We start from the raw sequence: 27,953 nt of genomic DNA, 5'->3' as shown, positions 1-27,953 counted from the left end.
TTATTTGGGGGAAAAAAGAAGTAGAAACATAGATCTGTGAATCGTTAAGGCTCAATAGAGACTTTCTGATAGTTTGCCCCTGCCATATTAACACAGTATGGGAGGCTCACATTACACTGACTGTGGCGTTGCGTGTTTTAAAATAGTTCACTTGTCAACTCCCCCTTACACAAATCTTATCTATTTTGGGGAGGGTGGGAAAAGGACAGAGAAGTAGATGGTCGAGCTTGATCCGTGTCTGGCTTACACGACAGGCGTTCAAGTCGCGGCCCGGGGGCCGGATTTGGCCCGCTGCATCATTTTGTGCGGCCCGCAAAAGTAAATTGTGTCTGTTCATTTCATTTTGCCTGCTAAAATGTAAATGAAGCGTATAGATATGTGGATAATATTTATTTACTCTTGTATTCAATTAAAAATTAAATGAAAAAAATCATTGAAAAATTCTACTGTTCACAGTCTTTTTTAGTTATTTTTTTAATTCAAAAAATTAGAAATTAATACACAAAACCGAATATTTACTGTCTACATTGATTTTTTTCCATGTAAAATATCTGATCGCGAGCAAGAAACCACGAGGATTGACTCAGGTGTCATATAAAAAGAAAATAAATGTCAGTAGGACCAGACAACAGTGATGGTGAGCTTATAAAATCATATACAAAAAACAAACTCAAACTTTTCAGCTATTTTGTACCTCTTATCCAATTTTAAGAAAATTCTTCATGGATGAGGTGTCAATCAACTGCAGTGCAATCACAGTTGCTCTCTGGTCGGGTTTCTTTCTTCTTCTTTTTTTATTCTAATTGATTGAATACCAAAAATGTTTTTACTATGTATCACTTTCATCCTGAAAAGACAGCTTTTACGAGAACTTTAGAAAGCCAGTGCGCTTCACCTGTTCTTAAGGCCACGCGTCCCTTTTAATCAGTTCCCGCTAGCCTGGGTAAGTTATGGATGCAAGCCGGCCCACTAACATTTGCCCCTGTCAGTCAGTCTAGAGGACCCGCCACCCCTCCTCACCCCCCATCAGCACTGTCTTATCATCTTACCCCTTGGGTTGGTCTCACGCTTTTTCAGTCTACTGCCAGTGCCTCCAACACTGAATGGAGACTGGCGTCTCTCGTCAAAGCGTTGATTGAAAATTGAGATTCAAATCGAGGACCGCCGTGGCAAAAGTGGGATAACGTACTTGGAACGGAACTGGAATATTTTCCATTAGCTGCAGTCTGTTTCAATTCAACGCCATCCGAGCTGGTGTCACTGCCTCGCTGTTGAGCGGGTACTTGTGAGCAGGTGCGACTTTGTCGGAGTGCGTGAGTGTTTGTAGGCCTGAACTGTAGTTGGGAATTCACGTTTATCTCCGAGTCCCCGGCCCAAGATTGGTTTGGGACATGGCATCCTTGAGAAGTTTGATTGTTGCGCTGCTGATGGCGCTGCTGTGCACCTTCCACATGCCGTCGGCTCCTGCGGCCCAGGCGCAGGATCTGACCTTCCGTTCTGAGAACGGCCTGGCCGCCGATGATGATGATGATGATGACGATGATGACAATGGTGGGGATGATGATGATGACGACGACGATGACGACGATGATGATGACGATGACGACGATGATGACGACGATGATGATGACGATGATGACGACGACGATGACGACGATGACGACGACGATGACGACGACGATGATGATGACGATGATGATGACGACGACGATGATGACGACGATGATGACGACGATGATGACGACGATGATGACGACGATGATGACGATGATGATGATGACGACGACGATGATGATGACGACGATGATGATGATGACGACGATGATGACGATGATGACGATGACGACGATGACGACGATGATGACGACGATGACGATGATGATGACGACGACGATGATGACGATGACGACGATGATGATGACGACGATGATGATGACGATGATGATGATCACGAAGGTTAGTAAATGTGTTTGTTCTTTTCCTGTTACGCTTAACCACTAACCACTTCCCGGAGTTACGGTATTAGTAACTTAAAAGACACACACATTTTTAGTTACTAGTTGCTTGGTTGTTGTTTACATTTCAGATCAGGGGTATCCAAACTTTGGCCCGCTGTCCAGATTTTATTGGCCTGCAACAAATGACCAAAATATTAAATATGGCCCGCATGCCTTTGTTTAAGATAATGGGTCCAAACTTGACAATATATTCGACAGTATATATACATTTTAATGGGATAAAGTCAAAGATTGGACGTCTTTTGGCATCAATGGCAGTGAAACATGATAATTATTGCAATATCTTTTTATGCTACTGGAATAAACATCACAGCTAAAATCTCAGTTCATATAATAAACTGAGATTTTAGCTGTGAAGTTTATTCCAGTAGCATAAAAAGATATTGCAATAATTATCATGTTTCACTGCCATTGATGCCAAAAGACGTCCAATCTTTGACTTTATCCCATTAAAATGTATATATACTGTTGTAATTTTTATTTATCAAATTATAAAAAAAATACAATGTTAATTTACCTGATTACAATTGTTCCATTTAACAAAGTGGACATTTTTCAAGTTGGCCCTCGCGTGCTTTGTTTGGACACTCCAATCTGAATATATATATTTTTAAAAAACATCCTTAATTAGTGCATGAATGGGTTCATGGGTGTGTGACGTCACTCACTGTGTGATGTTCAAATAGATGCATGATTTGAAACGAGGCGGCGGGGGAAGGTGTTCAACCCTTGCCCCTCCCACCTCGTTAATATCATACCAACCTGATCATCTCTTATGTCAGTTGTCCCGGTACTATTTTGCCAAAGCCCCCTCCTCCACCACTTTTTTTGCTCTCCCATTTTCTTTCCTGTCTGACCCTGTGTCCTTTTCCCTACTTAACTATAGAGTTATGAGCACTGTGGGGGGATTGATCTGGCCCACCTGAAGCCCATCTGTCCGAAGTTCTTCGTACAGTACGCTAAAAATGAACTTGAGGACTGCAGAAGCATTTGTTTGAGAGAGAAATCAAAAGCACGAAAAGACAATTTTACATCTGAGCCTGTTTTTTGAATAAGCATCACTGTTTCTTTTTTTTCTTCTCGTCTTTTGATTCAGTGGTCATCCTAGCTTTAGATTAACCTGTGCTTGTGTCCATTTCATGTGAGTCTACAGAGAAAGAGAGACTTATCAAGGTGGAATTTTCCCACTCAGTAGATTGAGGGAGATTTGGGCGGAGAGGAGGTGCAGGAGGGACGCTTTGTTGATTAAAAAATGAACAAAAACATTGGAAAATGAGAGATTTTACACACCTCGACCCAACATTCGATCCTAAAAACTCCCACGTAGCATTTGACTGATCTCCAATGATCTTTTTTTAACTTCCCAACGGCCAGCAAATATCAATTTCTCTCTTTCTTCAGATCTCTTCATCTCTCTCTTTCTCTGTAGAACAGCCGCGCCACTGTTGAGCAAATATGCAATTTCTTTTTTCAAAATGCCAATTGTGACATTTCGATTTCCTTTACGGAAACTCGCCATTCACTGTAGCTTTTCGTGACCTCGAAATACTTTCGGGGCGCCGTCGTGAGCTCAAAAAAATAATTGTGGACTCGTTTGGAATACATTATAATCAGGGTATGTCTTCCCGTGAATTATTATACCGATGAAAAGAATCTTCTGGGAGAGAGTATTTGGGAAAAGAGAGAAATATTAAAGTGCTTGTTAAATGTCAACTTGTCAAGAGATGAAATGGTTTCTACCTTTTTTTTCTTCTTTTCTTTTTTATGGACTGTGAACCAGTGTGATATAACGTTTAATCACCACTGTGCATATGTCTTTAAAGCCTACTTGAAATCATGAAATAAATCAAGCGTACGCTAATGTCAACATGACTAAAAGGAGCATTAATCTAGCAGTCAGAACTCGAACAATGTTTTGACTGACCTAATTTTATTTTAATTTTTTTGGGGGGGGATAAGAATTGTAAAAATGTGCATGGTAACTGTTTTTTTAATGGACCCTTCTAAAATTAGCTCACACGTGTGTTGCTCGCCAGTCGACCTAAATAGAACCGAGGGAATCGCTGGGGAAATTCAAGGTGAGTTGTGTACATTGTAAACCGCTTGAAACACTATAAAACAATATGATTTCGGCTTATTTGCAACTAAAACTAAAATATCTAATCTAATAGGATTGTTAGACAGAATTAGAACTATGATAAGGAAAGCTAAAGTTGGTTGATTAGATAAACAGAATTACGCCAACATTCCCTGCTATGTTGAGCACATTTTTTAACATTGTATAACACACAATCATAGTTAAGTCAAGAAAAGCAGAAGGTTCTAAAGCATGGTGAAAAAAAAGTTTTAATTCTACTATCTAAATAGTCAAAATTTTATTGGAACGCAAATGTCATTGTGATTGAAGTTTTTTAATGAACAACAATAGTCATAAAATGTTCATTCACAAATAGTAAATGCATTATCACGTCGGACTTACTTGAGTTAGATTCATATGGATTAACATGGACTTCTCTAGTGCAAGAATGAGTCAGGTGTGCAGTCGGTGCATGTTGATTATCAGAAGATTGTGAATATTGACCATTTTTGCAGATGATAACGATGATAAAAAAGATGAGGATGATGATGACGACGATGAGGAAAAAGATGAGGATGACGACGATGAGGATGATGAGGACGACGATGAAAAAGATGAGGATGACGACAATGATGATGATGATGATGATAAAGCTCCGGAAAATGATGGGGATGATGACGATGATGACGATGATGACGATAACGACGATGATGACGATGACGACGATGATGATGACGATGGAAAATACCACAAGGGCTCTCTCTGTACATATTGTGAATTCTGTGATGTAAGTATAAGCCTCATAAAAAATACAACAACAAAAAAACATGCAGCAGCAATTAAATAAAAAATCAATAATGAACAATGACTAACAGTCCAAAGTCAAATTTCCGGTAAAACGTCAACTCCTCTTTAACCTAATTGCATTGCTTGTTTTCCAATAGCACCTCTATTAATCCTACATGTACATTATGAATACTTGTAGTACTCCCAAGTTTTTCTGCGTTCGTTAATACATCCTAACTTCATCCCGGGTCATCTGAAAAACCGCCCACCGCCCCAATTAAATTAAACATGAGACCCCTACTGTATAGGTTCTGTTATACGATACAGTACGTGACTGTTTTTGGCACGTCATCTCCTTTCAGCACTGTGACAGCTGTGATAAATGTCCTTGCCAAGAAGGAGACAAGTCAGAGCACTGTGACGACTGCAAGGTGAGTTCTTTACAAGCTTACTAGGATAGAAATAGCTTCATATTTTGCACATTATACATTCATTGCATTATTTTTACTGCCGTTGATGGTAAAAATCAATTCCGACTGGGAAGTCTGGCATTGTGTGTTCATGTTTCACTGCTATTAATGGCAAAATATGGCCAATCCATGTCTAGATTAATACTTAAAATACAAATAAATACATTTTAAAAACTTTTTTTACCTGATTCCAATTGGAGAACTCTGACATAAAAGATCATTTAAGAAAATTAATGATTTCCATGTTTTAATACCTTTTGGTTGCCAATTTTTTTTTTTTTTGACAGATATGCAGTTTCTGCCATGTATGTCCCGCTTGCCAAACTCTTTGCCAACCTGGTGAGTGACTACAAAACTAAGCAAATTTCTCAAAAAAATGATCATGCAGATTATTACATTATGACGGAAGCAATAGAGTAATTTTCTTTTGGCTCCAGGTGGGTTCCTTGACACTGTGACCGGGTCAATCTACAAGTAAGTCTTTGCCGTCTATCAAAATCAACATGCGATTAAATGATGTCCAAATCTTATTAACTATTAAATCTCCTTTTTTGGGGGGGTGTCTCAACTCACAGGACTGTTGCAGATGTCTTTGAGGAGGATGACAACAACTAATTGTTTTTGCTGACTTATTGGGAGACCTCCACAGTGACTTGGAAGAAATTGTGAAAACAAGATCATATTTATTTGTGTTATTTGTTAAATGATGACCCCAAAAATGCCTTCCAAAAGTTTGGAATAAAAAGAGGGTAAAAACTTTCACAGCTTGTTTGACTGTTTATTTTTTAGAGCACCAAAATAAATGATGTGTTCAAGGCATGAAATTGTGGGATACGCTCCAGCACACCGGCGACACATGACGAAAAGCAGCAGGGAGAATGAATAAATATAAATATGGTATAATACGTACTGTATTTTTTTTTCTATTTAATAATCTAATTTCTCTGGATTATTTCTTTGATTGTAGCCTTTCAATCATTCACTGACATTGACAGTTAATGACATCCTATTGATTTCAACGGGTGATCGTATTTCAATGCCATTGACGACAGTAGCTGTCCAATCCATTTTGCAGTCAGTTTTTAATTATTATTATTATTTTAAATAAATATGCATATAGCATGGAGTTTTTTAAATGACCAAAAATTGCCTCATCTAAGCGTAAAAACCTATATATGTATATTTCGTGTAACACGGTTATTTATTTATGTACTTATTTATTTATTTACTATCTATTTTATTTATGTCTACAATGTATTTTCCCGTCTCTGTGTTTTCACCTTCTTGCTATTGCAACAAAGGGAATTTCCAGAGTAGGGGATGAATAAAGTTTCATCTGATCTAATCTCGTCTAAAACAAATAAATTCATGATAAAATATTTCTCTCTTCATGCAAAATTGTTGCTATTGGTTATGATCCACGGTTGACTATTCTTATTGAAAAGACGCAAAAACCAAATTCATTCACAACCAACAAACGAAGACGCCATTGCTTCTCCTGTACAGCAGAGGGCGGCATTTGCTACCAAGCGCGTGTCTGAGTCACCGGCAAGCCACAAAAGAAGAAGCAGCCACCTTCCGCTTCACATGCGAAGCCGAAAGAGTCACAAGTTACGAAAGCCGAACTCCAATCAAGCCATTGTCACGGCTTCTCTTCCATGACGTCCCATCAAATGGGGCTTGACACATTCTGCAGCCCGGACGGTTCCGACCAGTTCTGGGTAAGTTATTTGATTTTTTTCCGCGTCTTTTTGAATTGATACGCCTTCTGTTTACGTCTTTTATGTTTTGTAAGCTACCGGTCGCCGGTGACACATGCTAGTGGAGTGGACGTCCTTTTCTTTAAACACTGCTGGGATGTAGCAATCAATTCAGTTTAGCAGTCGTTCGAATAACCGGCTTAACAACATACAATTAGAATTACACTCAGCGAGTTGTAAGCACCCAAGGTCGAAATAAGTTTGTTAATTGACTTCGTGATGTTGTAAGCAAAATACACGACTGAGCAGAGGAGGGGTGCTTGAAAGCCGGTCAAGTATGCGGCGTTTCCAAGGCGACCTGCTGCACCTTTTTGGAGGATTTTGTCATCACCAACCACACTTAAAGGTCTTAAGAATGGTGAACATGTGAAAAGAAAGGAAAGTGGCTCTACCAAAAAAATATGTCGCTTTTACATGATATTAATAGTCATACAATCCAAAATAATGCACCAAGGAATGCACACTTGTTTTTCAGAAATGTTGGGTGTGACGTCACAAGCTATCTGACGATCATGAGCGTTGCTCCAGAAAGTACAAGTTGACAAAATAGCAGAACATATCACATGGAAACAGCAGAATGCAATCTCTGTAGATAGCATGCTCGTAGACTGCAAAAATCTGCAGCTCAGTCCGAGTGTTACATCACGTTCCGTTTGGAATATTGTTAGTGGGCGTGGCTAAAGTAGTTGAGAAATGAAGCCTATAATTAGCCTTTTCTTTTTCTTTTTTTACACATTTTTGCTCAGATGTAGTGAGCCGATTTTACACAGCAGTTAAAATGCTGTTTTTCCGTGTCCATAATAATATCATTTCCCTTTTGCCACTGCAGGATTGGGACCTGTCATGGAATACTACAAAACCAGACTTCACCCAGTGCTTCCAGAACACTGTCCTGGTATGGCTGCCATGCGTCTACCTCTGGCTGTGTGCCCCCATCTACCTCATTTACCTCCGCAGCCACAGTCGAGGTTACATATGTATGAGTCACCTTAACAAAGCCAAAACTGTGAGTCATGCACTACAACACGTGGACAAAATTGTTGGTAGTCCTTTGTAAAATAGGGGGGCTAGGATAGTGGTCACAGAAATAATCATGTTTTTTTTAAATGAACCTTTTTAGGGACAGTGGACAGCTTTTCAAAGGTTGACCCTGAAGACTGTTTTGAAAACATGAAATATTAGCAATTATTATGATGATTGTATCTCTTAAAATGATTATAGTATTTTTTTAAATTATTTATTAACACATTTATAAATGAATGGATTACGAAAAACTAAATAACATTAAAATGATTAAAAATAGAAATACACACTAGATACGGTCCCAAGTTACACTCAGTTTTTTTTTAAACATGTTTACAATGCAATTCCTGTTTTTTGTGTAAAACCTGTTGGCTTGACATAAACCAGACTATTAGTTTTATCATGTAAAACATTTTCTTTCATGAAACATTTTCCAGGTTGGTATGGTTGTGTATTCTTAATTACTCAATATTATACAGCATTTCCTTGTTGCATCAGTTTATCAGAATAGTGATAAGTGTTCTTCTGCCTGCAGGCTTTTGGCTTCCTTCTGTGGATTATCTGCTGGGCAGATGTTTTCTATTCTTTCTGGGAAAGAAGTTATGGCAGTGAAGTTCCTGCACCAGTTCATCTCATTAGTCCAACCATACTGGGCTTCACCATGGTGAGGGAATTTGACATGCAGTAATATTAATGTGTCACAAATTTGTACAAATTTGGAATCCTAACCCGAAACAGACTCACATGCAACAATATATGATTGAGACATCCCTAATGTGTACCTATCTTTCAGTTGCTGGCCACCCTGATGATTCAGTATGAGCGAATGAAAGGGGTTCAATCATCTGGAATATTGCTTTTTTTCTGGCTGCTGGCTTTGTTATGTGCCACTATCACCTTCCGCTCTAAAGTCCTACAAGCCCTTAACCAGGTCTGTTTGGCACTTTCAACAGTGCAACAGATGATGATCCAATTTTTAACCGTTGATACTCTAGACTTCTTTTACTACAAAATTTGAATGTGCGTGTCTGTTTCAGCCATCAACAGTTTGTGTCTGGAGGCACACCACTTTTTTTATATACTACACCCTATTGCTGATCTCACTGGTTTTATGCTGTTTGTCAGATCAACCTCCACTCTTCTCCCAAGTTGTTAAAGATCCTGTAAGTCATTTTTTCATTTTTAATATCAAATGTTTAACTTTTTTTTGCTACGTAGATGCAGGTACAACTGTGTATATCACAAAGACTATTAGTACAAATGTCAACCACTTTCGGGGTTCCCACCAATGCTATACAGGCCTGTAAAGACGTAATTTGTTTTCTTGGTTGTTATTGACATTTTATGTGTCGTTGCTAGAATCCTTGCCCTGAGCCCGGAGCCTCTTTCCTTTCCAAAATGACATTTTGGTGGATCACCAGGTAAGCAGTAGATTTGAATCGCCGATATGATCTTGATTGTTTGGTCAACGATAATATACTCTCTACAAAATACACAATCTGTCAGGATTCAAGTTCAATTCGAGAACCTTGAATATATTTGAGTAGATGTAGAGATTAATGCACTCTGTTTATTTAATAAAGGGAGAATAAATATTAATGAACATATACATATTCCTTTTAGGTTCTTGCCCAGATATTTTTGGGGGATTTTTTGTTGTTGTTGCCTGAAATCGTTTTAATTGCAATTTTGTAAAGTATATCATTAGTCTCATTCACCGGCTAAAATCCTCTTATTTTTTTAATGATTCTATTTCAGTTTTCTTTTTGCAGCAAATATTGCTATGTGATTAAAACGTCATTAATGCATTACTAAGTCTGTAGTTAACGAGCTTAAATCATTGTTTTCCACCAGAATGATGATGAATGGCTACAAGCATCCCCTAGAAGAGAAACACTTGTGGTCTCTGAACTCTGAAGACTGCTCACAGAAAGTGGTCCCGAGGTTCGTTCAGCGTTGGAATGCGGATTGTCAAAAGGGAAAAAGGTCAGGAGTACTGTGTTGCTCAACTGGTGGTGAAACAAATATATCATCAAAATAACAATTTCTCCATGGGTGTTCTTTGTACCCTGGTGATAAACCTTGCCTACATTTCATTGGTCCCAGAACAGAACAGAAGACATTGTACTCTCCCAAGCGGGCCCATCATGCCAATAACAAGGAGACTCCACCTGTGGAGGAGTCTGAAATCTTACTTGTAAAAACCACAAAAAGAAAAGAGCCCTCCCTACTGTGGGCTTTGTGCCTGACTTTTGGGCCCTACTTCCTAATATCATGCTTCTACAAGTTAATCCAGGACATCCTCATGTTCGTTGGACCTGAGATCCTTCGGTCAGAGACAAATCATATTCCTTGAATTACTATACGGGCATGTCGGAATTCAAACTCTTGTTAATCTTTCTCTTCAATCGATGGTCTCCAGACGTCTGATCCACTTCGTGAACAACTCCAGCGTCCCCACCTGGCACGGCTACTTCTTCACAGTTCTGCTATTTCTCTGCACGTGTGTGCAGTCAATCATTCTCCAGAGGTATTTTCACGTCTGCTTCATCACAAGTATGCGTCTGCGCACTGCCATCGTCGGAGCAGTCTATAGGAAGGTAATTACAATTCTAGAGTTCTACGGTGGCCTTTGATGTGAAGCAATTAAAACAAAAAAAACGCACTTTCTGACCCACCAATGTCTTCTCTATTAGGCCTTGGTTATCAGTAGTGAGGCCCGCCGCAAGTCCACCATCGGAGAAATTGTCAACTTGATGTCAGTGGACGCTCAGCGCTTTATGGATCTCATCGCTTATATTAATATGATATGGTCCGCCCCCCTGCAGGTGGTGTTAGCCCTGTATTTTCTCTGGCAGGTAAGAATCAATTTCAAATAAGCAATGCAAGATCTACTCTGATCTTATCTGGACAACAATATTGCTGAATCTTCGACCGTGGCTGCCATTGTGAATTTAGAGACGATCTATTGTTGAATCCTCCTTGTTTAAATGTGTTGCTAATCTTTTGTAGAACCTGGGCCCGTCTGTTTTGGCTGGAGTAGCCGTTATGGTTCTAATGGTTCCAGTTAATGCTGTCATTGCCATGAAAACCAAAACCTACCAGGTGAGATGTTTACGCCTTGCAAGTCAGTCCAGATTTCAGAATTCTTGCTAGCAGTGGGGCTAACAAGCATAGATTAAATCTGGATAAAAACAATCACAGAAGATACAAATGTGACATTGGCAGAAAAGACAAAAATGCACAAATAGTATTCAAAACTCCCTTTTGTGACGCATCAAAAAATCCCACTTGGAAATGCACACAATGAAAATCAGGCTGTTGCTGCCAGGCTACTTTTCATAGTCAAGTGAATTCTTTTAATTCATGTTCTTGAATGGATTTTGGACACTTGGCCTAAGTCTAGAAGTAAATAATATACATCTTTGGCGGGTTTTTATTTTTTTTTTTTAATAGGTGGCACAGATGAAGAATAAAGACAACCGGATTAAGCTGATGAATGAGATGCTTAATGGTATCAAAGTACTGAAGCTATATGCCTGGGAGCTCGCCTTCCAGGGCAAAGTATCCGATATCCGAGAACGCGAGCTGCAGGTACTGAAGAAAGCTGCTTACCTTGGCGCAGTGTCTACCTTCACTTGGGTCTGTGCACCCTTTATGGTGAGTACTTTAAAAATGTTATTCTTTTCTGGGGCTCGCCTCCCCTAACGGAGACCACTAAACTTTTGTTTTTGGAGACTATGAAATGATGACCCGTCTGAAATGTTGCCGCCGTCCCACCATTTTCACCGATGATTTCCGTCTCATTCCGTAGGTTGCACTGTCCACGTTCGCAGTCTATGTGCTGGTTGATGAAAAAAATGTGCTTGACGCCCAGACGGCCTTTGTCTCTCTTGCGCTCTTCAACATCCTGCGTTTTCCTCTCAACATGCTCCCTATGGTCATCAGTAGTATGGTTCAGGTCAGTAGCAATACTAAAGAAAATCCCCCCCCCCCCAAAAAAAAATTAAGATAAACATTTTAACATTTGTTGGTATGTTGTAGAAAATTTTGTTTCTATTTATGTTTTGTTGTTTTTACTGTATAAATCCTATTTCTTCTGATTTAATATAATTAATAATAATATATATAATACAATATAGTAATTATTGTGGAGAGCGAAAAGCATGTTTTATTTCAAATAGCACTTCCTAGCGATTTACAGTACATAATTAGTTAAAATAATAAAAACTTTGACTTTCTTAAGGCGAGTGTCTCCCTGAAGCGGCTGAGAGTGTTTCTGTCACATGAGGAGCTACAGGAAGATAATGTCATACGCAAACCAGTAGTAGGCTGTGAGTCTTTTTTTAATTATTATTTCTTGTAACTTTATAACATATCTTTGCTAAAAGACATAAACACTTCCTTTGCTGGCACATTCTTTTTTTTTTTTATCGTAGCCTCAAACAGTATATCCATAGTCGATGGAGTTTTCAGCTGGTCAAAAAACGAGTCACCGACACTCAAGATGTAAGTATCCAGACTAGTTGGCTGTATACTTTGAATTGACTTTTTATACTTGTCTATTTTTTCTGTTTTTCCTACTTCATACTTCCGCAGGCTGAATGTGTGTATCCCAGATGGCTCCTTGGTAGCCATTGTGGGGCTCGTCGGGTCCGGAAAGTCTTCTCTTTTGTCAGCACTGCTCGGAGAAATGGAAAACCTTGAAGGAAGTGTGACTGTCAAGGTGTATATCGGCATTCTGATGCACATTATTTTAAAAGCTTATTCAATTTTTACAAACGAAAGTCAATTTATTTGCTTCATTACCACATTATCAACAATTACCGCACACTTGAGCACAACTTACTATAAAACGTACAGCCCAAATTTCACATAATTTAGAGAGAACCCCACATATCAGGCACACCTGACTATAAGCTAGTGTCGTGTCTTGTCAAGGCAAAAAGTGGATATCCATTATTTTAAATTGTTCTCTTTATAGGGACTTGTAGCACCAAAATAAATTCCTATTCAGTTTTTGTTGAAGTCTCAAAGCTAATGGCAAATTTTGTTAGCGCTTGTGCAGTAGCCTGGTCTTAATGACATGCTTCTCCTTTCAGGGTTCAGTGGCCTATGTTCCCCAGCAAGCTTGGATCCAGAATTCCACACTGAAGGAAAACATCATATTTGGCCAGGATATGAGTGAAGCCTGGTATGAGCGTGTGGTGGCTGCATGTGCCCTTCAGCCTGACATTGAGATCCTACCTGCTGGAGACTCCACTGAGATTGGAGAAAAGGTATATTGGTTCAGAATCACACGCTCTTGGAACATTAGTGAAGAAAAACCTGCACGATTGCAAAAAATGAAACGGCAAGTTCATCTTCCATTTGATCTGTGTACAGGGCGTCAATCTTTCTGGTGGTCAAAAGCAGAGGGTAAGCCTCGCCAGGGCTGTCTACTGCGACCGCACTGTCTACCTCCTGGATGACCCTCTGTCTGCTGTCGATGCTCACGTAGGAAAGCACATATTTGACCATGTCGTTGGTCCACAGGGCTTGCTGAAGGACAAGGTGTGTATCATTTTCAAAATATTCAAAGTGAGGAACCTGTCCCAGTAATGTTGGTTATTCTTCTTGTTATTCTCTATGTAGACCCGTGTGCTGGTGACACACGGGCTGAGCTATTTGCCTCATGTTGATCTGATCCTGGTCATGGTGAATGGAGAAATAACAGAAGTGGGCTCGTACCAACAGCTCATGGCCACCGAGGGCGCTTTTTCAGAGTTTCTCCACACATACGCTGGCGTCGACCATTCAGACAACGAGGGTGAGACACTAGACACAAGAGCATACTTATGTTTGGCACCACTGGTTTGGAATTATTTTTCTGCAGTTTCATTGGTTTGTTTCCATCAGATTCAGAAACTAAGCCAAAAATGTCAAACAAGGGAATGGAAAATGGGAGCGTAACTGGTCTTGCAAGAGAGTGAGTATAAATAACATATATTATGTACATTCCTGGGTTCAACTGTAAATAGAAAAAAATACATTTTTTAGAAGAGACCAAAACAAATATCTATATCTATATTTTTAGTCCAAGTCAAAGCAGCAGTACTTCTAAACAGTCCATGGAAGAGAAAGAGGAGCTGCAAAAAAAGGCCCCAAATAATACAGATGCAGGCAAACTAACAGTGGGTGACAAGGCTGGCACAGGAAGGGTAGGTTGGGAAACAAGTTGAATATCTGTCATAACAGTACATTTTCACATTTTTGGGGCCCAAACCTGAGACTGAATACATGTTCTGTTATGCCACAGGTCAAGCTTTCTGTGTTTTGGGCTTATTTGAAAGCAATAGGTATACTACTGTCCTGCTTTGGTCTACTGCTGTTTTTCCTTCATAATGTTTTTTCTCTGCTCTCAAATTACTGGCTGAGTCTTTGGACTGATGACCCAGTAATTAATGGTACTCAGCCTCTGAGACAGATGAGATTAGGGGTATATGGTGCTCTTGGCCTGTCTCAAGGTAAGAATGTTTTATTTTTCATTAAGAATTTGCATGCAATGTGATTTGTGACCTCCAACCTTTTGTTAATGTATTCAGTATTAGAGTGAAGCTTGTGAAATCAGGGTAAAAAAAATATGACCTTGATTATCTTCACAATTTCTTTAAAAAAAATTAAACTAGTAATTAAAAAAAACTCCAACCAAAAACCTATTGGAATTTGAATAACAAAAATAGTAAAATGTACATATATTTTTTTAAATTCTTGAACTAAGTCAACATAGTAATCTTTTTAGCTCGTGTATTTGTGGTGTCTGTTGGTTAATTGTCTAAGTAAAATTGGTGTAAGTTTCATCTCGCACTCTGTAAACCATTCTGATGTGTTTTAGGGGTGGCAGTATTTGGTTACTCCTTGTCCATGTCCATCGGTGGCATTTTGGCGTCTCGCTATCTTCATCAATCCATGCTTTACAACGTCCTCCGCTCACCTATGACTTTCTTTGAGCAAACCCCCAGTGGTAACCTGGTCAACCGCTTTGCCAAGGAGATGGACACCATTGATACACTTATCCCCAGTATTCTTAAAATGTTCATGGGATCCATGTTCAATGTGATAGGCTCTTGTATTGTCATCTTGATCGCTACGCCATACGTAGCGATCATCATTCCCTTTCTTGGTCTGCTCTACTTTTTTGTCCAGGTGAGTTTATCAGACATCTTTTTCAACTTCTAGTCGCACTCCATACTTGTGTTCTTTTGAGGTTTTAGCTATGCTATTTTCTTCTCGCAACAGAGATTTTATGTGGCATCATCACGCCAACTGAAGCGACTGGAGTCTGTCAGCCGTTCACCTATCTACACTCACTTCAATGAAACATTACTGGGCACATCGGTCATAAGAGCTTTTGGTGAACAAGAGCGCTTCATACGGGAGAGTGATCGGAGGGTTGACCATAACCAGAAGGCCTACTATCCCAGCATTGTGGCAAACAGGTTGGGAGGAATTTGATCTACTGTCCAGCATTGTTGTAGAAACATAGGAAAATCCTTTTTACCGGCAATTGACCAGATGTGGAGGCTTTTCAAGGAAATAGCCATTTTTCTCCACAGTAGAGGTGTGTCTTATCAATTTCATTTTGTTGCTTCAATTCAGGTGGCTGGGAATCCGTCTAGAGTTTGTTGGCAACTGCATCGTGTCATCTGCTGCTTTGTTTGCTGTCATAGCCAGAGAGAATCTAAGTCCTGGCATAATGGGTTTAGCAATCTCCTACGCACTTCAGGTATATTTTCTCTTGCATTTCATTTCCATACAACTTAGTAGAGAACCTAAGTGAATTGCAGTCATACCTCTACTTACGAATGCCCCTAGGTATGAAATTTTCAGGTTACGACATTTTTATATGCAAATGAGTGACTCGAGATAGGTAGTTGTGTGAGGAACGTGGAACGAATTAGAGCATTTGTATATAAAGTACACACCTACTTATGAAATTTTCCAGTTACAAAAAAAGTTGTGGAACCAATTAATTTCGTAAGTAGAGGTACGACTGTAACTTCATTTACTTTGAGGGAGAAAATAATCGAATGGGAGAATGTGCAACATGGAATACTATTTCATGTTCATGTAATCCCAAAAATATCACAACCCTAACACTCCATTATATTACCGTTCATGAAAAGTTCCCTTTGATGCTTGTTCACATTAGCTTCATTTACTTCTTTGGGTGAGGAATTTAGACCGAGATTAAGTGGTTCTTTTCTGGGTATTCTGTCTTGTGCAGCTGACAGCCTCTTTAACCTGGCTGGTAAGAATGTCCTCTGATGTGGAAACAAACATTGTTGCAGTGGAGCGAGTGAAGGAGTACAGTGATACAGAAAAAGAGGTACAGTACACTGCTTCAGGTCCTTAATCAAGTATTCTCCAACAAACCTGGAGGTATAAAAAAAAAACAAGGCAACACCGCAACAAACTTATTACCCGCTGCATTTTTTCATGTCTTGTATTTAAGATATTTTGTTAGATCATGCTATTGATTTTATATGTGAACTTTGTATTTCGGTATCATTCAGCTTTCTTTGGAAGTTCAGGGTCAGAAACAATGACCCTCGTTCCCTAAATAATTTATTTGCTCGTAATTGATAATCATTTATGTTTTGCATTTCACTTGTCTTTTGTAGCCAAAACATGATGTTGTAAACAGCCTGTAATGAATTTGAATATGCCTCCTATGACGACCAGGCTGAGTGGAAGCAGGACACCTCCAGCACTTCCCCTCGGTGGCCTACTGAAGGATGCATTGAATTCAGAAACTTCGGCCTTCGATACCGTCACGATCTAGACCTGGCCATCCGCAACATCACTGTTAACATTTCAGGAGGAGAAAAGGTATGCAATGTTTTTTCTTCTTCTTACTATACAATGTATATCGATCACTCCTCTTAAATGCCTGCATGCAAATAAATCAATAAAATAATCGTGATACAAATCATATGATTTTTGTACTGTCACAGCCCTAAATACTAAGTTCAAAGTGATCAGTTCGTGACAGGGAGTAGGCTTTTAAAGTTAGTGTCTACAAGAAGAAGAACAACAACAAGAACCTAAATGGCAACTTGACAAGCCTGTAAAAATGTTGCTTATGGTTGCCTGCCTAAATGTTCCTTCAAGGTGGGGATCGTAGGCCGAACAGGAGCAGGCAAATCATCTCTAACACTGGGCCTGTTCAGGATTATCGAGGCAGCCGAGGGACAAATTTTAATTGACAAGATAAACATTGCTGAACTTGGCCTCCATGAGCTCCGTTCCAGAATTACCATCATACCGCAGGTCAGTGTTGCGTGGTGAGGCACCAAGGACTTTCCAGTCAACTCTCACTTACTCACTCATGCACTCGCCGATTGCGAAACGATAATGTTAAACAAATTGTGCCTGTTTTATGTGTACTTCTTTGTTTGTCCTCAGGACCCAGTGTTGTTTTCAGGCACTCTAAGAATGAACTTGGATCCATTTGAAAGCTACTCTGATGCGGATGTATGGAGGTCTTTGGAGTTCTCTCATCTTAAGAACTTTGTGTCAGGCCTGCCAGACAAACTCCACCATGAATGTAGCGAAGGTGGAGAGAACCTCAGGTACGAATGAGTGTCAATTGTGTCAATTTCAAATCTCCCTGAGAGCGTTCTGTACTTTCAATTAGCAGGGGGGAGTTAGAACTGCAACATTTAAAGGTTCTAAGAAATGGTGAGCATGTCAAAAAATTAAAATGACTGCACTAATGTAGAAAAGTTTGCATCAGGGAACGCCCATTCCTCATTGTGACCTCACAGCTAGCTTTCTTGGGCTGCGCTAGCTAGTCCGTATTGGCAGAGTGGTCACATGGCAACAACGAGAAAAAGGAAAATGAATTAGGACAATCTTTTTCACCCTTTCTTTTAGTGTGGGCCAGCGCCAACTGATATGCCTGGCCAGGGCTTTGTTGAGAAAGACCAAGATCCTTGTTTTAGATGAGGCCACAGCAGCTGTAGACATGGAGACTGACAACCTCATCCAGACAACCATCCGCTCTCAATTTGAGGATTGCACCGTCCTTACCATTGCTCATCGATTGAAAACCATCATGGATTACACCAGGTAGAATTGACAATGTACAAGTGCCACTCATGTTTGCAGTCTGAAACTCAGGGCTATCAGCGCTAGCAACTTTGTGGTAGCACATTGTAGCAATAAGCCTTCTTTGAAAATGATCTACCATCATTTACACTTTCTTAAATAGAAGGTCCGTGTTGCTGTGCCTTGAGAAATAACATGTTTGTTCTCACTCAGGGTGCTGGTTTTGGAGAAAGGAGAAATGATAGAATTTGATTCCCCAGCCAATCTGCTAGCTCAAAGGGGAGCCTTCTTCAAGATGGCCAAGGATTCAGGGCTGGCCTGAAGCTTTGTCTTGAAGGTACTCCAAAAACCTATTTTCCAAGGTCAATTTTCTATAAAAGAGTTGCTAGGCAGAATTGGCCCAGCACTTTTCTTTTCACGTTTGACGAGTCGAGCAAAATTTTTTGGGGAAAAAACCCAAACCTTGGCTTTGGCTTGGTGTTTTTATTTGATCCTCTTTTGGAACGTGTGGTAAGTTGACACGTAGGAGCGTTTGACATATTTACACTTGGTAAATTTCACATGTATGTACTTGGAACCTTGAAATCAGAAAATGTTTAGCTGCTATGTAATAAATAAATACACTGGGTTGAAGGCAAAAAAATAGTAGTGGTATTATACAAGCATACATTCTGTGTCTGATTTTGGCAAATTATGGTGCAGGAACCTCCCTGGTTTTATATTTGCCAACATGAATACTTTGCTGTTTTGGATGTGTGACAGATTCATGTTTTTCATTGGAGAAAAGTTTGTTTGAGTGTGGCAGCTGATTAGTCGGAAATGTCTGCTGATCAGAGACCAGCAGTGTTTCTGACTTAACACAGTGGCTGGTTTAATGTCAAAGCATAAACGCACAAATTTGAGGGATCTGTTGGACAGATTCCACTTTGTCGTCACTTTACATGTTGCACTGTTTATTTATTGTGAGCTTTTTTTCCCCCCTCTCTCTTCAGCAGCTTTAACTTAATGTTTATATCAGCTACTCCATTTGATTATTTTATGCTCTTAAAGAGCTGAATTGTTTTGATCAGTTACTGATTCTTGTGCTAAAGTGCAACTGCAGGATTGTGACTGATTCATTAGATTCAAAATCTATAGGTTTCTGAAGCTTTCTTTGGATTTCTTCATCTTTTATACGTTCACCATTTTAGTAAATGGAAGGATATGGCTTTATTTTCTTGCTGGAAAAAATCTTTGACATAGGATAACCACTGCCAAAAATATATTTGTTTGTTGGGAGCAGTTTTGTGTGTGGCGTCTGTGTTTTAAATGAAAACCACTTTAATTTGACCTCCACAAAATTTGCATCTAGTTAGGGAATTCAGTACAAAGTTTAAAACGTGAACAATTTTTTTTTTTGTCTTTCAAAATCTTGTTCAATGAAAATTCAATTATGTGTGCTTTCTATTTCTTTGGGAATAAATTATAGGGGATTTGCCTATGTCGGAATGTTGCTTATATTATAGAGCCTTATAGCATCTGTATATGTATGATTATTATTATTTTTTTCATCAGGGCATATGAGTGTAATTTTAGCTACCCTAACCATCATGCACCTTGGGTTCAGGTAGCTAAAATTGGTCAGAGCTTCTCGGGCAACTAAATAGATCGTATGATTTGGAATGAAAATAGCATTGCCAATATCTGGGTTCGCTTGTAGTGTATGGATTTGTGTGTGATTCATTTTTATTGGCCAAATTCAAAGATTTTTTTCATTTTTTATGCCTGTGGAGATGAAAGAAAGTGTATTTTGTTTTGTTGTCTCAATGCAAAGTAAATAGTTATTTCTGTATTTGTTAATATGTTCATTATTAGTTTGGAATAAATGCAGTTTATATACAAAATGTACTGAATTTTTATCGAGACCACTCAATTGCTCTATAGCTGCAGCATATAGAATTAAATTTATGTTAACTGTTCTGCTACTAACTATTGTAACATTAAAGTTGATTTAGGAGAATCTGAAAAAGTCATTTGTTTTTCCCCCTGAACCAATTTATAGCTGTTCCACTTGGACAGGTAGCAAAGTTTATGATAAATAAATAATAATAATAATGTTAGTATTTTTCAATAGGCAAATCCATACATAAATAGTTGTAAAATATAAGCCTTTAAGAAAAGAATAATCACTTTGAAGTGGGAGCATCATTTTATGATTGTAAATGATTGTATATGTATATATGTATATGATTGTAACCTTACAATGAGATCAACCTAAAAGTTTCTATATTTTTCAAACCCACTTTACAAAGTACTGGTAGGAAAGCAACTTCAAACAGACCAAAAACTACCTTTCCCATAATCCTTTGTCATGCGGCTTGCAGGCAAAGGAAAATGGCGGAGATTGATGGAAGAGGGCTGCTGTTGGTCTAATAAAAGCGGATAAAAAGAGTCGTTGCTGATTATGATCATCGCATCTAATGTCCTAAAAAGAAATACCGGCATGTGCCAGTGCACAAATCTGAATCTATAACTGGACATAACGGCACAAAAGGTAATTTGGCCACACAAACTGTAAGGGATACATTTTGGCAGCTAGCCTCAGCTACTTTAGCATAGCTAGTAGAGGTATACATGTTTTAAGGGGTCAACTTAGAGATACATGTTTTATTTAGTGTTATATTCTTTTATTGATAAGACGGAATCTAGTCACACTGGATGATTTAGGAACATTCAAACCAATTGCGGTCTCTAACGCTTAATGGAGGTGGTGATTAGGAATGCAGCCATGTCAAATATTCATCAAAACAAAGCTCTCTAATAATCATGTAAAACATTTCTATTTCAAAATGGACATCAGATGTGATGCAAATGTAAATTGGAAGGTTTTTTTAAGTATTGGTACATATTTAAATATTTGATGCCAGATTTTACTTGCCAGATTTGCTTAGTCAGAAATGTCAATCATGACTAAGATGGTGACTGGTAGAGAAATCTGACATGTCATAAAGCCGTTAATTCACATACATTGTTTGTATTATAGTCAAAGGTGTTATTAACCCACTTCCCAAATTTGAATTCATAGTAATAATAATAAAATGGAAAGTATATTAAAGCCTTTTAGGTAAGTTGGTCACTGCTGTGGACACTGGTCAGCCATTCAAACGTTGTTTTTTCCCCTATATGGATGTAAGAAAACTACAATTTTTTATCATTTATTTTTTAAATATGAGCAATTTTTATTGTATATATTTTTTATTTGTAATCATTTCTGCATGGTTTATATTATTAATACAATGTTAATAAAAACTACTATATACATGAAGTTAAAATGAATAAAAACCAAAATGCGTACACTGATTACAGCCCCAAGGAACACTCAATTTTTTTTCCTTTCATATTAATCAGCTCAGTTGTTTTGGCCTTTCATTTGTCTTCCAACCTGTAGGTTCAGCTGACCAACTTGTGTAAAACCAGCGGCCTTGACCCATGGACCCGAAATCAGCATCAGGCCTCAAAAGGAGGCTTCCCACCTCCTCCTCACCCTCTTTCAAAAGAGAGATAGTCCATAGCCCCCCTTGTCGCTCCCCCTCTTTGTCTCGGTCGTCTCCATCATCTGATAGGTCTTCGCCTTCCTCTGCATCGTCCTCTCCCTGTGCCACATCCTCGCTTTTTCAGAACCACGTAAAAGACCTGGTGAGGGTGTCGTCCACATCGGTCTCCCTGGCAAAGCCGTCCCTTTCCGCCTCCAAAGGAACCTTTGCCGAATCCTTTCCCCGCACTTTATTACAGCCGAGCGACGATTATCAAGAAGAAGGTAGTAGGAAAAAGGACATTTACGATCCTTTCCATCCTACTGAAGGAGAAAAGGAAAAGGACGGAGCGATTGAGGAAGATGGAGAGAAGTATGACCCATTTGAGCCCACGGGTTCTCCGGCATCGGACGACGACGACGACAACGACGAAAATAAAGAAATCAAAGAAGAGCTGGCAAACGCCGACCCAGAAACTGATGACGAGAAAGACGAAGACCCTCCAGATTCCACTGACATTTTCGGTGACCCTCTGAGCCCCCCGTTGGCTACCCAGCTCTCTCACAGAAGGCGAGTTGACTACAGCAGCATCAAAGTTAAAAAAGAAAGGACCGACTCGGACCATTCTGAGATTGAAGAGGGGGAGATCGTTGTCGCCATTGAGAGAGATGTTGGCGGCAAAAGAACGGGAGGAGGAGATCTCTCCTTGAACCCCCCTCAGATCACTTTCTTTAATCCAAAACCTGAGCGTATCCTACGCGTTCTCGACGGGGACGGGTTTGTGTCCGTATGTGCCGACAGCAATTGGGATGTGGACAGGGAAACGGGGGCAGAGCCGGTCGTAGGAGTGGAAGATCTGAGGAGGAAACTGGTCAGCAAGAGGAAGGAAAGATATCTGGCGTTTCCCGGTTCCTCGCCACTCGCTTGTCCGCTGCCGCCGGCCGCTTCTCCTCCCGCCGAGGCCGTACCATCGCCTCCTCTCGCCCCTTCTGCCGAGCAGGGAAGCGCCAACCGTAAATCTTCCAAAGCTTCCAAGGACCAGGCCAGACCGAGGAGCAAGGATAGGAAGCCTCGGGAGAAGGATGAGAAGAAAAAGAAAAGGAGGAAAGAGAAGGAGGGAGTTCGAGAGAAGAGCAAAGAAAAGAAGCCCGTGGACAAACCCCAGAAGGAAGAAAGGGAGAAACACAGGAGGAGCAGCAGGAGTAGTAGTCTGAAGAGGAAGAAAACGCATCACAGCAGCCCAGAGGCTTCCAAATCTCGAAATCCGCCGAGACGGGAGGAACCCAGCCGGCAGTCCTTGTCCAGCTTTTCCCTGGAACACCACAGAGAGCGGGATCGGGAAAAAGAGAGGGACAGAGGTAGAGACCGAGACCGAAGAATGGAGCGAGACAGGCAGAGGGAAAGAGAGAGAAGCCGGCCCGTCAGCCAGAAAAGGGAAGAGACGGTTTCGGGACGTTCCAGTTCGAGGCCGGATGAACGCACACGGAAGGCAGTGTTTCATTCCAGCAGCAGAGAGCGGGACATTTCAAACAGGCCCAGAAGAAGACAAGAAGATGAGAGGAGAGAAAGGCTGAGACCCCGGGAGCACGAGGGGGAGCGTCGCCGGGACGGGCGTCCCGTGGTCCCGCCGTCCATTCAGGATCTGAATGGTTCGGATCTGTTTGCCATCAAGCGGACCATCACCGTCACCACCACCACAACCACTACCACTGTCCCTGGCTCTCCCATCCTCGCTCAGGCCTCTCCGTGTCGCATTGTCCAGGACTTGGACATGTCCCACAAAAGAAAGAAGAAGAGGAAATGGCCCTCGGGCGGAGAGGAGACCAACCGGGGAACTCGCCGTAGCCGTTCCCGCTCGCCGTCTCCTCCGCGCTATCACGGCTACGAGTCGGACCGTTATTCCGATAAATTAGAGATCGATTTGTTGTCTTTGGACGGCGAGGCTTTGGACTCAGACTACCCATCTTTGGAAGATACGCCGCCACCGGCTCTGCCTCCGGAGCCTCCCGCCCCGAGTCCCAAATCGAAAACAACCCCAAAGACCGAACGGCAACACCCGAAGAAGAAAGGTCGCACGTCAAAGAAACTGACTCAATCGTCCTCCTCTTCCAATAAAACCAAAAGCAAATGCCTATCTTCTCTCTCCGTCGCTTCCGATTCGGTGTCCATCTCAACGGGCCTTCCTCTAGCCAAGCGAACCAGGAAGGTGAGCAAGGATAAAGTGTGGGACAAAAAAGATTTGGGGCGCTCCAGCAAGTCTAAGAAAGAAAGCAGCGGTCGGAAAGGCAAGCTCCAGTCCAAAGTGTCCGTTTTAGTGCGCGAGGGCGTGAGCAGCACCACCGGGACGTCAGTCGGATCGGGTAAGCTGGGCATGGACCTCCTCGGCCCCGGAGGCACCGGGGGAGTCTCCGGAGGCTCTGTGGTGGGGGGTTCCATCGCCGTGGTCTTCTGTCGAGATAACGAGAGCAGGTCACCGTTCCTCAAGCCTTGCACCGAGCCACTGCCCGTGGGAGTTCGCAACAAAGATCTGACCGCCATGGGCAAACGAAACAGCCTGGCGGCGCCGCCATCTTCTCTAGCCAGTCCCACGGGAACGAAATCGAAAAAAACCAAGGCGGGCTCTATCACGTCCACCTCGTCCTCTACCTCCTCTCCTTCCTCCACTTTGGCCACCAAGCGCCGCCGTCGCGTGGCTAAAAAAGTTCGGGAAAAAGACGGAGTCTCCGACATGGCCACAGGCGATGCAAGCAAATCCAAAATGACTCCCGAAGGCTGGAGCGGACTTTCTCAAGAGGTTCCTTCGGTTGCCGCTGACGGAAGCAAGCCCATGAGTCCGCACTGCGGCCAATCTGGCCCTGCCCCTTGTTCCTCGTCCTCTTCTTCTTCCTCCTTTACAAGTGTGCTCCCGCCCTCTTCCTCGCCCCCCCGTACACCTCCACTTTCCATGGCTCCTTCACGGGACACCAGGGAATCTTCTCCAGACTCTCAGACAGTGGACAGCAGCTGCAAGACTCCGGAGCCTTCGTTCCTCGCTGACGAAGGCCAGACCCAGACCAGCCCAATGATTCCACCGTCCAGTCCACCCAGTCCTTCTGAGCCCCAGGGGTCCACGCCGACCACCATGCAGCCCCCTTCAGACAGCGCACCCATTTTGGTGGCCTCCCCCGCGTCCTCCTCTTCGGTAGGAGGTGGTCTCGGTTCCCTTTCTCTACCTTTGTCCACGTCAGACCCCTCTTCCTCCTCGGTGTCCTCGTCTTCTGCCAGTAAGCTTCCTCTACAGTCTCCTCTAGCGGCTCCTGTTCTTCCATGGAGTCTACAAACAGGTGTGGACTGCACAGCCGGAGGGGTTCTAGCATGTGAGTATCCGTGGCCAACCAGACTCGAGCCGTGCAAAAATACATTGAAATCAACACGTACATGGTAGACCATCATTAATTCAATCATGTACCGCTTCAAATTCTGGAATGATTGGATATAAGTATAGCCATCACTGTGAGGGGACTAGCATTTCTCGGCTTCGGCAGCGGTCTAATGTCTCGGTAGACTGTTCTTCAGGAGTTCCCTTGATAAAAGCTGTCTTCTTCTCCCATCCTAGTAACTGCTCTACTCTTTAAAATGGAGGAAGCAAATATTGCCAGCAGAGCTAAAGCACAAGAGTTCATCCAAGCGACCAGCCAGGTTAGAGGCGTTACATGTATAGATTCCTCCCATTTTTTGTGTTCAATTATAGAGCTCCTTGTTAGCATCAGTTGCGCACAGGTATAACAATGTCTTGCTCTTCTTCTGTCTCAAATGTAGATCCTCTCTCAAGCAAACCAGAGCAAGTCCCAGGCTCCCCCAACCACTTCCTTGACCTCCTCCCAGATTCCTCCTCCCCCTCCCAGTTTGCCCCTGCCAACTGGACTCAGCCCAGCACAGTTCATCCTCCAAAGCTCCCTGCCATTAGTTGGGTGCACCAAAACGCCCCCCTCTCACCTGCACCAAGCCCTTGGTGGCGGGTGCGCAAAGACGCCCCCACCTTCCATGCATGTTGGGCTTCCAGGATTCACAGGGAGCTCTGGGGATGCTTTTTGGGACAATGAAAGCAAAGACCCTGATAAGGTAAAGTTGCATATGTCTATCCATATCTTTCTGCCACATCCACATCTTTGTAAAACTAAAGCGAGGCATATTATACAGGGCATTTCATGTTGAAATATGCAGCAAATGTATAACAAAATACAAAATTCTGTTAATATTTTCACGATTTTTACACTGGTCACCTATGTAGAAGATTCTCAACTCCATGGACTCTTTATATCATTTTCTGAAGACCAGAAAATATTTTTTCCGAAAAATAGATCTGTATTAATCATTTTGATTTCTACAAATATAAGGGTAGTTTTATCGCAATTCGTAATTAGAAGAGTTAACCAGAGTCAGAAATATGTAACCTAAGACATGTATGTGTAATAGAGTTTATATAATGAACGACACTCACAATTAGCAAGAGTCACAAATATGTAGCCAAGGTATCTGTAAAAACAAATATGTATATGTACAGTACCTGAAGAAGCTCCACACCCAGGAGAGGGCTGTGGAAGAGGTGAAGCTTGCAATCAAGCCATACTATCAGCGCAAAGACATCAACAAGGATGACTACAAAGATATCCTCAGAAAAGCTGTTCACAAGGTCAGTTGCACATTACACACTAACTACCTTAATTTTATTTCCCAACTTGTTCTCCCACAAACCTGAGAAAAATCGCCCACTAAATTTGCACAGAAGACAAAATATAATCCACTTTACCTGGCCTTCTAAGCTTGAAGTGGATCAATTCGTCTCATAAATCCCCACTTGGATATCCACAAAGCTAAGGCTAACAGCTAGCGATAGCCCTTAACATAGCAGCCTTGTTGTAGCACAGTGTGGCAATCAAAGATCAAAACAACCCCAAAATTAAGACATCAATTGTTTAAAACCTCCAAAAAGTTAATTTTCCTTAACACTCCACTTTAAAAGCCACGCTGCGATGCTAATTTTCTTTAGCGCTTGAGCGTGTTTTTTATTCTATAGTGGCAATAGGCTAACAGGTCTTTGATTCTATAGTGGTGATTGGCTAATGGGTCTTTGATTCTATAGTGGTGATTGGCTAACGGGTCTTTGATTCTATAGTGGCGATAGGCTAATGGGTCTTTGATTCTATAGTGGCGATAGGCTAATGGGTCTTTGATTCTATAGTGGCGATAGGCTAACAGGTTTTGGGGACGGAAGAAATGCTCTTATAATGCACTTTGTATTTTAATGGATATTTGGGTCATTCTACGGCTCACTGTTTGCCAAAGTATTAATTCCATTATTCCTTTCCCCTTGAGTTATGTGCCTTTCTGACTGTACAGTTTGTTGCAAAACCAGTTTATACCACACATGTATTTTTACAGGGGAGACACAGTGCAAATTTACGAATAAATGTCTTTGAATTAAATGTGCTGTCACGTTTCAGATCTGCCACAGCCGTACCGGCGAAATCAACCCGGTCAAGGTTAGCAACCTTGTGAAGCTATACGTCCAGCGCTACAAGTACTTCCGAAAACACGGGCGCAAAATGGATGAAGAGGAGAGGGATGACAGGGAACATGGCGGGGCTTTTTAACATTTTAGCCTTCTTATCCTCTTAAGTGTGGACACCCACTATTTTATTGTTTTATGCATTTTATCAGTGTGAGTTTACTGTACATATGTCAACAAAAAATAGTCTTTAGAGAACAGTTCATGTATAAAAAATTCAACGGATCCCATGTATCCCCATTAAAAACCCAAGAACTTTGAAACACAATGAAATAATGTTCCACATTCATTGTGAAAATAGCAGGAATAGTCCTATTTGAAGGATGCAATGTATTACTCGACTAAGTACTCATCAACATATACTGTACAATACATACCAGAAGTATATACTCTTGTTTTTTTGTTTTTGTTTTTGCAAAATGCAAGCTTTAGTTTGGTGTCCAAACTACAGGCCGTTGCCCAGTTTTTATTGCCGTCCATCAAACTATGAAAATATTCAATTTCGCCTGCACAACAATTTACATTCTTTTGCACTTCTCATCTTCAACACTAAATGGGAGCTTGCCACCTCAATATTGCCTCCATTAACCTTATATGTTCATGTAATTTCATTATTTTTATTTTATATACATAAGATGAATTATGATAATGGTAAGTTTAAGTAAAT

The 27,953-nt window shown here is 41.0% G+C and overlaps 3 protein-coding genes across 4 annotated transcripts; all 3 read left to right on the top strand.

Moving 5' to 3' along the window:
* Positions 1-1,104: 1,104 nt before the first annotated feature.
* LOC144089012 (uncharacterized) lies at positions 1,105-6,113 on the top strand. Its single transcript, XM_077619814.1, has 6 exons — positions 1,105-1,956; positions 4,611-4,882; positions 5,244-5,312; positions 5,639-5,690; positions 5,789-5,825; positions 5,927-6,113. The coding sequence occupies exons 1-6, from the start codon at positions 1,392-1,394 to the stop codon at positions 5,964-5,966; spliced, it is 1,035 nt and encodes a 344-aa protein (XP_077475940.1). The 5' UTR covers positions 1,105-1,391; the 3' UTR covers positions 5,967-6,113.
* An 814-nt stretch (positions 6,114-6,927) lies between these two features.
* abcc1 (ATP binding cassette subfamily C member 1 (ABCC1 blood group)) lies at positions 6,928-20,730 on the top strand. 2 transcript variants are annotated; one of them, XM_077618081.1, is made up of 32 exons: positions 6,928-7,072; positions 7,941-8,117; positions 8,670-8,798; positions 8,928-9,065; positions 9,172-9,297; positions 9,494-9,555; positions 9,989-10,120; positions 10,241-10,465; positions 10,557-10,734; positions 10,831-10,992; positions 11,147-11,239; positions 11,591-11,794; positions 11,949-12,095; positions 12,381-12,468; positions 12,574-12,643; positions 12,734-12,860; positions 13,237-13,413; positions 13,520-13,687; positions 13,769-13,943; positions 14,033-14,102; positions 14,211-14,334; positions 14,433-14,640; positions 15,009-15,319; positions 15,413-15,612; positions 15,773-15,899; positions 16,401-16,502; positions 16,859-17,005; positions 17,288-17,446; positions 17,582-17,748; positions 18,053-18,247; positions 18,440-18,563; positions 20,590-20,730. In XM_077618081.1, the coding sequence occupies exons 1-31, from the start codon at positions 7,010-7,012 to the stop codon at positions 18,546-18,548; spliced, it is 4,560 nt and encodes a 1,519-aa protein (XP_077474207.1). In that variant the 5' UTR covers positions 6,928-7,009; the 3' UTR covers positions 18,549-18,563; positions 20,590-20,730. The 2 variants fall into 2 exon arrangements, with proteins under 2 accessions (XP_077474207.1, XP_077474206.1); XM_077618080.1 differs by lacking the exon at positions 20,590-20,730 and having other exon boundaries at positions 18,440-20,109.
* On the top strand, positions 20,591-27,673 carry scaf1 (SR-related CTD-associated factor 1). The gene is made up of 6 exons (XM_077618082.1): positions 20,591-20,759; positions 21,654-25,094; positions 25,334-25,416; positions 25,537-25,839; positions 26,282-26,410; positions 27,222-27,673. Exons 2-6 carry the CDS (start codon positions 21,695-21,697, stop codon positions 27,369-27,371), a joined length of 4,065 nt encoding a protein of 1,354 aa, XP_077474208.1. The 5' UTR covers positions 20,591-20,759; positions 21,654-21,694; the 3' UTR covers positions 27,372-27,673.
* Positions 27,674-27,953: the final 280 nt, after the last annotated feature.

This window comes from Stigmatopora argus, chromosome 14 (genome assembly GCF_051989625.1).
Source record: "Stigmatopora argus isolate UIUO_Sarg chromosome 14, RoL_Sarg_1.0, whole genome shotgun sequence".
Lineage (NCBI taxonomy): Eukaryota > Metazoa > Chordata > Actinopteri > Syngnathiformes > Syngnathidae > Stigmatopora > Stigmatopora argus.
The sequence above is the reverse complement of the archived record's forward strand: the minus strand, read 5'-3'. Positions and strand labels throughout refer to the sequence as shown.